Here is a 10,000-nt window from a genome sequence, read left to right on the forward strand (position 1 = left end):
CTTTGCCCTTGGGGGATGGGTGTAAAAAAAAAAAAAGCAGCTGTGCTTACTACACTACCCTTTTGAAATAAAAAATTCGTTTCGTTTCGTTTCGTTTCTCTCTCTCCTTTTTTCACTAATTCAGTCATGTCGCGAACCGCTTTAAAGACGCTACTCTTCGTTCTAGGCACTTGAACGTGTCTGTAGTAGAAATACGGTCAATGTTTCGCGTGATGGATGTGCAAAGAAGAAAGATTGAACTTTGATCATAAGTATCTGTCTGAGCCCCGTAACGCCTCCTCTGCTTGACAGAACTTCAAACAATACAAAGTGAAACGACGCTTTACAAAATCAGTACGTTGATTGTGGGAACAGATCTGGGTGAAAATCAAACAAAAAAGAGTTATCCGGACAGCAGTACTGAAGGTGGTCACCTGTCAAGTCACGCCTTGTCAATGCCACGGCTTTAAAATGCTTTATCAACCCTTTATCTGAACATTAGGGACTTTTTCAAAATTCTTTACGAGTGTTTATACGAGTGCGCAGTTGCTTATGTTATGGCTAGCTTTCAATGGACAAAATTTATTTGAAAGCTATATTCCTTCTTGTGGTTTTTATTTTTTTGTGGGGAGGGGGCGGCGGGGGGTGGGGGGGGGGCGGGAGTTGGTTGTCAGGTGTCCCTGCAGTGACGTTGTGACTGGACAGATTTTTCCATGAGTTAACAACAGTTTGTAAAATTTAAAAAAAAAAAAAAAAAAAGGTGCGGAAAAGGTTTAGATTTGGTGATTTTTTTTAATTTCTAGTGGGCGTTCCCTAGTATTAGTACTGTCATTTAAAGCATTAAAAATGTTTCGTGCTGGATCATTATGTCCAAGCAAAATTTTACACGTCTCAATCATATCACCCCTTAACCGGACATATTTTAGGCTTGCAAGTTTCAAACTAATAAGTCTCTCTTCACAGGAACATACTACCCATTCCTATAATCTCCTTAGTAAATCTCTGCACGTTTTCTATCAAGTCAGTATGACATGACAGGCAGTACAGAAGAGGTTTACCTGTCGTCCTGCAGTTCCTGAGGGTGAGCACGGCGTTTCTGGCACACCACACAGCCGCACACACAACTCTTGGCTCGCTTGGAGCCCGCGTTGCCCATAGTCGCTCTCACTCCACACTGACGATGGCCATGCAGGCGAACTGTATGACGACGGACGAGCACCTGCCACTATCCCACCACAGGCCACGCACCACTGTCGTTCTGGGGGTAACCCGATACGCACGTGCACAAAAAATGTTGAAATTCGGTCATCCTGTCGCGCTCATGCACAAACACCCACATCCAGTCACATCCGATTGTCTAGGCTGCTCCATTCTTCGCTGACTCCACCCAAGTATAAATGTCAGGTCAGATGATGCTCTGTCTGGGGTATATGTCACTGTGTATGACTGTCTACACGTCGTACGGTTCAAATTACGGATCAATGGTGTCCTCTCTCTGGTCTGATCTTGAAAAAATCCCTGCTGTTATCACAATACCGGGTTGAACTAAAAACGATTTTCCATTCATTACTCCAGTCAAATCATCAGATTATTTTTAATCCATGGAAATTAAATGTTGACGATGATGGAGACATTGTTGAAGACGGGGACATTTACCAAAAATCAGTTATCTCCAACTCGTGAAGTCTGGAATCATGACAGCGGTATTCATCCCGAGGTATCACACACACAGTGATGGAAGCCAGGTTCCGCCTTTCCAGCCTCCCCTCACCCAGTCAACGAAAGCAAAGGGCCGTACCGACTGGTTTAAAGGTGCCCTCACACTGACACACACACACACACGGATGTCGATTTTGGTAACCTGCGCGCCACAATCCCCCCACGCCAACTCGGTCAACTTACTGTCAATAGTTCAACACCAGTGACTCAGCCACAGTCATCTCGCAACCTTGCAGAAAATAGAACTTGCCCCCGACTGTGATAGATTTTCAAACCAATCCGCTCCGTGAGCTTTCTTTCGCCTGTCACCCGTTACCAGTGAAAGCAGAACTCATCCCTGCCACAGTGTTCACGTGCAAGCATACAAAAAGCTGCACGCAATCATCCAATATGCATGCTTCTGTCACAAGGAACGGAGCGACTGTGTGTGAATGTGTGGGGTGTGTGTGTGGGGGGGGGAGGGTAAGGTGGTGAGTGTCTGAATGCTGTTAATGCCTGCCTGTCTGCCTGCCCGCGCACACATCTATTTGTATGACACGCGTGTGGCCCGTGCAAGTATGGAGCACACAGCAACAAGGACGCCACCAAGCCCATGAAACACAGGAAAAGAGACAAACACCCGAACAAAGACAGAAAGCCCGACGCGTAAACAGAAAAAAAGAGAAAGAAAGAAAGAATAAGTATTTCAAAAACACAAACTTTATTAATAAACCTCTTCTTTCACTCTGAACCTACATAATCTCGCTAGCTTTTCTTTATGCGTTTTATTCAGCCGCAAAAAGAAATAAGGAAAACAGACTTAACTGGCAGAAAGACGGCGGAAAAGACTGGGACAAAGAGAAGGAGGGGGTGGAAGATAAACATGCAGACAGACATACAGAGAGACGGACAAGCAAACAGATGTATAAAAAAACAGCCAGGCAGAATCATCAGCGACAGCGGCCGTTGTGGTGCCTGGCATTCCGGAGTTGGACTCGGATCCATAGAAGCCCTGATTCAACATTTTCCACATATACCTCTGTCTGTGAGCCCGTGCAGAAAGCGAGAAGTTTGCTCCGCCATCTATTGATTGACGGCACGGGAGAACGTGACGATGACTTGCCTCTTTTTTTCCCTTTTCCTTGGCTAAAATCAGCAGGAAAGACATAAACATTCCTTTCAGTTTTTCTGTCTTTGCTTTCTTTCTGTATTTCTTGCTTTAACTTTCTGTCTTCCGTCTTCACTGTTTCTTTTTCAGTTTTTCTTTATTTTCAGTTTTGTTTTTGTTTTCCTTTTTTTCTGTTGTTGTTCTCCGTCTTTTCTGCCTTTCTTTTTTTTTCTTTCTCCCCCACCCCCCTCCTTTCTCGTTTCCCATTATTTGTTTGACAGTTTCTCCATTTTCGTTTCCTTGTTTATTTGTCTTTCATTTTCCAGCTCTTCTTTCTATCTTTTATTTCTTTTCTCCTTTTTTCGCGTTTTCTTTCCTTTTTTTTTTCTTTCTTTTTTTTTCATTCTCAATTCATCTTTCCTTTTCTTTCCTTACTTTCCTCTTCTCCAAAGCTGCATCTACGTCATCCTTCATCCCTCTCTACCCCCACCGCCCCACCCCCCGTCTCTCTCTCTCTCTCTCTCTCTCTCTCTCTCTCTCTGACAGTCCCTCCAGCAGCCGTTCCTCCAGTAGCAATCAAATCACCTTTTTTCAGCTGTCGCAAGATCTTTTACATGATATGACTATTTCTAGATTAATAATTCCACCGGGGATTAATACCCTGAAGTGAGTAAATGAGAATAGGAAGCGGGGGACGTGGGGGAGGGGGGCGGGAGAGTGGAAAGGTTCCAAGCCAAGTGCGTGAGCACGTGACCATCTGCGTTTGTGCCTCTGTGAGCATGCACGTCACGCGCTCTCGGGTGCCAAATAAGCTGAAAGCGGAAACAAATCGGTGTGTATAGTTTACAATGTGAAAGAAGTTTCAAACTTTGGAGGGCAGAGGAAGGGAGAAAGGGGGGGGGGGAGAGGGAGAGACGGGGACAGACAGACAGACAGACAAGGAGACAGACAGCAGCTGGATGTCTGTACGCATATTCATGAGCACTTGAACATGTAATCATATTCTGAGAAGAATGTAGTTCGCTTGTGTGTTTGCTTCGTTCTGAAAACAAACCCGCATGTGAGTCCGTAAACAAGGAAATTCGTGTGGGGTTTGTTTTGTTCTGGATATAACTCGCTTGGGTGAACGAACTGAATCTGGATAAGGATAGTCATGTGGGGTTGTTTGTTTCGTTCTGAAAAACACCTCACTTGTGTGAATCTAAATATAGGAAATTTATGTGAGACTTCCTGGTTGTTTCGCTCAGAAAACAAACACACATGTGAGTTCCTAAATGAGGAAATTCGTGTGGGGTTGTTGATTGTTTCGTTTTCAAACCGCAACGCTAATACATGTTCATAACTGGATGAATACAAAAAAATTCAAATTTTTTTACCCGATGAACAAATAAACGTCGCCAAAGAAATAAAGAATAAATGAAGAAAGACAGACAGACAGACAGACAGAAAGAGACACAGAAAGAAAAAGAGAAGTGACAATGTTCTGCATTACGTAAAATATTTTCGATCGCCTTGTCTAATGCATCTGTTTTGCTTGTTCAGGCTTAAAATTAAGACAGTGTTTGTCGAAAAAGGAAGGAAACAAAACAGAAAAAAGGATAGAAAGAAAAGCGATGGGGTAATAGGAAATTCAAAAAGAAAACGACGAAGAAGAAAGAAGGAAAGAAGGTCACTAAGGGCAGTCGGAAAACGTCAAAGAAAAAAGAAAAATGGAAAGAGAAAAATCATGAATTTGAAAATGATAATAATAAAAATAGAATATTTTTTAAAGGGTAATTTCGATCAAGGCAAGTCACTCGCAGCCAAATGAATAAAGCCTCCCTGGTTTTGGGGTTGTTGTTTTTTTGTTTGTTTGTTTTGTTGTTGTTGTTGTTTTTTTCAGAACGAAGCCAAACTAAAATAAACACAACTCAGAAAACAATGACCAAACAAGTACTTTAAAAAGAACATAGCCAGCCACCAGTCCGTCACTACCGCAGCACAATGAATTCACAAAGCTGTCACACTTCCCACACGTCTAGGATTTCCCCATCCGCAGAGAGCCCAGAAACTGATCACATCTCCACATTAGCTATCTAGGCCAGTCGACCTCGGATCACAGTCTGTATCTGAAACATCTCACAGACCGGACCACACCACACCACACCACAATAACTATGTATCTGACAGCTCTCAACAAGCCACACCACACAACTCTCCCCCACAAGTCCACAAGGAAGGCAGGCCCACAACTTGAGAAGTCCGGCACTCACAAACTCTCCACAACACTAAAAAAAAAAAAATTCTTGTGCAACGAAAACGAAAACCAAGCAGCCACAACACACAACAATTTCTCGAACGACTTCTAACTTCCGATTTCTTGTCCATCCTTTATCCCTGTAGTAAACGGGGCGTCGTTTTGGGATGGTGGTGGTTGGTGGTGGGGGAGGGGAAGGAGAAGGAGAGAGTGTGGGGAATGGGGTTGGGTTGGGCTGGGTGGACGGAGGCTGCCAGCCCTGAAGCAGTGATTCCGCGCAGCAAGGAGACACACAATTTCATTACCGGTACGGCAATCAAGAGGCCTTTCGCAGGCAACCGATATACCCGATTCGTCCTCATCTGTATGCGCATCCGTGCGTGCGTGTGTGAGCGAGACCGAGATATGCGCGCGCGTTCGCACACACAACTACATACATACACAACCTCATACGAGCACGCATCTCTCTCTCTCTCTTTCTCTCTCTCTCGTGTGTGTGTGTTTGAGTGAGTGTGTGTGTGTGTGTGTGTGTGTGGTGTGTGTGTGTGTGTGTGTGTAGGTGTGTGTGTGTGTGTGTGTGTGTGTGTGTGTGTGTGTGACGGGCGGAGTTACGATGATGATGCTGGCGGTGCCTGCTCGCTGTCTGGCGTGACGGGAGGTATTTCCAGCAGTGTGTGTGTGTGTGTGTGTGTGTGTGTGTGTGTGTGTGTGTGTGTGTGTGTTGTGGTGTGGTGTGTGTGTGTGTGTGTGTGTGTGTGTGTGTGTGTGGTGTGGTGTGGTGTGGTGTGGTGTGGTGTGGTGTGTGTGTGAGTGTGTGGTGTGGTGTGGTGTGTGTGTCTGTGTGTGTGTGTGTGTGTGTGTGTGTGTGTGTGTGTGTGTGTCTGTGTCCACTATTCCTCTAAAGCCCTCTCAATTCCTCTCATACCTTTTTTTTTCTTCTTTTCATCTTACCTTTTCATTTGCTATTCCCTCTGCAATGTTGGTTAGGTACATACCTATACACACACACACATACACACACACTTCTCTCTCTCTCTCTCTCTCTCTCTCTCTCTCTCTCTCTCTCTCTCTCTCTCTCTTTGTCCCTCTCTCTCCCTCCCTAAATCTCCCCCACTCCTGTCCCTCTCTTACCTTCACTCTCCCCTCCCTATCTATTACCACTCTCTCTTCCTTCTCTTTCTATATGCCCCCTCTCACCACCACCCCACTCTCTCTTCCTCTGTCTCTCGGCTTCCCTCTCTCTCTCTCTTCCTCTGTCTCTCCACCTCCCTCACCACCACCCCACTCTCTCTTCCTCTGTCTCTCGGCTTCCCTCTCTCTCTCTCTTCCTCTGTCTCTCCACCTCCCTCTCCCCCCCTCTCTCTTCCTCTGTCTCTCCACCTCCCTCTCCCTCCTCTCTCTCTCTCTTCCTCTGTCTCTCCACCTCCCTCTCCCCCCTCTCTCTCTCTCTTCCTCTGTCTCTCCACCTCCCTCTCCCCCCTCTCTCTCTCTCTTCCTCTGTCTCTCCACCTCCCTCTCCCCCCTCTCTCTCACTTCCTCTGTCTCTCCACCTCCCTCTCCCCCCCTCTCTCTCTCTTCCTCTGTCTCTCCACCTCCCTCTCCCCCCTCTCTCTCACTTCCTCTGTCTCTCCACATCCCTTTCCCCCCCTCTCTCTCTTCCTCTGTCTCTCCACATCCCTTTCCCCCCCTCTCTCTCTCTTCCTCTGTCTCTCCACATCCCTTTCCCCCCCACTCTCTCTTCCTCTGTCTCTCCACGTCCCTTTCCCCCCCTCTCTCTCTTCCTCTGTCTCTCCACATCCCTCTCTCTCTCTCACTCTCTCTCACTTCCTCTGTCTCTCCACCTCCCTCTCTCTCTCTCACTCTCTCTCACTTCATCTGTCTCTCCACCTCCCTCCCCCCTCTCTTTCTCTTCCTCTGTCTCTCCACCTCCCTCCCCCCTCTCTTTCTCTTCCTCTGTCTCCACCTCCCTCTCTCCCTCTCTCGTCTCTGCTGCATTCGGCTTTACTCCCCGTCATCCCATCCATCTCCGTGAAGACCTGGCCAGCAGTGAAGACCACACATTACACACACGAACAACACCAGGAGAGGATAAAGGTCACGGGAGGGAGAAAGGTGGTTCTACATATATATACATGTGTGTGTGTGTGTGTGTGTGTGTGTGTGTGTGTGTGTGTGTGTGTGTGTGTGTGAATGTTTAATGCATTTCTATCATGGGCACATATAATATACATAAATCGGGAGTTAGGGGAAGGGTTTATAAGCAATCGGAGATAGGTAATCTACATATAGACATGAAAACAAAATTCACCAAATGACATCAGATTCACATCCATAATATGCAATCTGATGTAAGGTAAAACATGAGCAGATAACCATCAAAAAAAAAAACCAACAACAATCGCACGTATCAATAAAGGAATAATCTCCTATACCGCACGCTACATTGGGTTCCTGTGTTTTATTACCTCAATGTTTATATTCATCCTGATGTATTTTATGTTTTGACCTTGTTTTTGTGTGCGTCGGAAACTCGGCTGTGGTGTGTCACGAGCCTCTGAATGCAAGTGTAATTTCCAGCTGAATTCATAAAGTTTGTGTTGTGTTGTGCTGTGCTGTGCTGTGCTGCGCTGTGCTGTGCTGTGCTGTATTGTGTTGTGTTGTGCTGTGCTGTGCTGTGCTGTGCTGTATCGTATCGTATCGAATCGTATCGTACTGCATTACATCGCAGCGTGTCATATTGCACCGCACTGTGTGTCGTGTCGTGTCGTGTCGCATCGTATCGTACCGTGTCGTGTCGTGTCGTATCGTACCGTATCGTATCGTATCGTATCGTATCGTGTCGTGTCGTGTCCTATCGCATCGCGTCGTATTGTGTTGTGTCGTGTCGTGTCGTACCATGTCGTGTCGTGTCGTATTGTGTCTTGTCGTGCCGTGCTGTGTTGTGTCGTATCGTGTCGTATTGTGTCGTGCCGTGCCGCGCCGCATCGCTCCGTATCGTAAAAACATTACGTACTGCGCAGAGTCTAATCGTATCCTATCGCATTGTGCCGTATCGTGCAAGCATTACGACAAGGAAGGCGGCCAAGACCCGCTTCAATGCAGCCAATAACAGAAAGTGTGCCGAAGAGAAGAGAACTGACGCACAGCACAAGAGGCAGAAGACAAACTACCCGTCTCCTAGGAGAAAAGATATGTAAGCCTTCGGTGTCCTGGTGTTTACTCTCCGCCCCACCTCCCTCCCTTCCTCCTTCCCTCCCGGGCGGGGCCCACAGCTTTATTCAATAAAGCACGGCACCATCACACACAGCGCCCAGGGAAAAACAAATAACGCGAACCCGTTTCCACGTCCAGTTTCACATTCTCCAGGAGGAAAATTCCATTTTTCGCTACACCACGTACACTAGCTTCGCAGATGCCTGAACAGCAGCACAACCCAACGCGCTTAATTTATCACACTTTGAATGCATGCCTACATATTTGTACATCTATCAGAGTTTATTTCTTCCACAGAATATTGCCAGAGGACAACCCTTCTGTTGCCGCGGGTTCTTTTTTCAGTGCGCCAAGTGTGTGCTGCACTGTTAACAGGACCTCGGTTTATCGTCCCATCCGCATGACTGGACGCTCAGTTTGATTATTCCTGTTCGACTTGGGCGGAAAGGCGAGAGCGGGAACCGAACCCAAACCCTCTCGGACACCGCATTGGCAGATTGACGCCTTGACCATTCTGCCACCTTGCATCAGCGTCCAACGTCAACAGCAAGAAAGGAACAAGGGCTGGGAAATGAAATGAAATGAAATGAATTATATTTATTCAGAAGACCATCGCCCCATTCTGAAGGGACCTGAACAAGTAAGTTACAATCGTAATCGTATACAAAGAAAACATCTCATCAAGCAATATATAATTACTAACTGACAGCAACTGCACGGCTTTTTAAGGCTTTATATTAATAAAGTAATAAATTCCATATTATCTCTTTGTTGGATGATGAAAACCAAAGGCTCAGCCGAAACATACATTGATCACGATAACATTTTCTTGGAATAAATTCTTCTCTGAGATCACTATATGCAGGGCAAAGAAACACAAAATGTAATTCATTCTCTTCAGCTGACTTATATAATGGACATACTAGCTGCAGTGCAGGATTTCTTCTATATCTTAACGAATGCTTACATATTGATGAAACTCCGAGTCTAAATTTAGTTAAATAATTCTTTATAAACCTGTTTAAATTCATAGAAAGATACGACTCTCTAGAGTGGCCGTATTTAAAAGTCCTACGGTTCAGTAAAGAACATAACGTGCAGTGGTGGCCTACTGGTTACACGTCCGCCTTGGGAATCCAGGGAATCTGAGCGCACGTGGTCGAATCCCGTATTTACCAGTATTTTCTCTCCCTTCACTAATAACTCCGAGTGGTGGTCTGGACGCTAGTCGTTTGAATGAGACGATAAACCTTGGGTTGTATGCACTTAGCGCAAGTGAAAGAGCCCACGGCAACAGAAGTGTTGTCCCAAGCAAATTTATATTTGAAAAGATCCGCTCTGAAAGGAAACAAATACACTTGCTCACAACAACAACAACAATTTTTTAAATGGGTGGCACTCACCCCTGGGAGAGCAGCCCGAATTTCACACAGATAAATCTGTTGTGACTGAGTAATACAATGCAATGCAATGCAATGCAATATAATAGAATAGAATACAACTACACCAGAGGGACGCGTGCTCACACACACACGCACACACACACACACACACACTCACACAAACACACGCACACACACACACACACACACACACTCACTCACTCACTCACTCACTCACACAAACACACACACACACACACACACACACACACACACACACACACGCACACACACACACACACACACACACACACACACATACACACACACACACACACACACACACACACTCACACAAACACACGCACACACGCACGCGCACGC

General features: G+C 45.9%; 1 protein-coding gene across 5 annotated transcripts in view; it reads right to left on the reverse strand.

The window, feature by feature from the left end:
- The window catches only part of LOC143284028 (uncharacterized), a 244,453-nt gene that overhangs the window by 179,758 nt on the left and 54,695 nt on the right, over nucleotides 1-10,000 (reverse strand). Inside the window, exon 1 of one of the 5 annotated variants that reach the window (XM_076590594.1) lies at nucleotides 1,038-1,318. The exons of the other annotated variants lie outside the window; for them this stretch is intronic. Within the exon in view, the coding sequence (XP_076446709.1) occupies nucleotides 1,038-1,135 (98 nt within the window). The 5' untranslated portion in view covers nucleotides 1,136-1,318. Of the gene's footprint in view, nucleotides 1-1,037; nucleotides 1,319-10,000 lie in introns of those variants that run through there. 5 annotated transcript variants of the gene reach the window in all.

The sequence above is a fragment of the Babylonia areolata genome, chromosome 7, assembly GCF_041734735.1.
Source record: "Babylonia areolata isolate BAREFJ2019XMU chromosome 7, ASM4173473v1, whole genome shotgun sequence".
Taxonomy (NCBI): domain Eukaryota; kingdom Metazoa; phylum Mollusca; class Gastropoda; order Neogastropoda; family Buccinidae; genus Babylonia; species Babylonia areolata.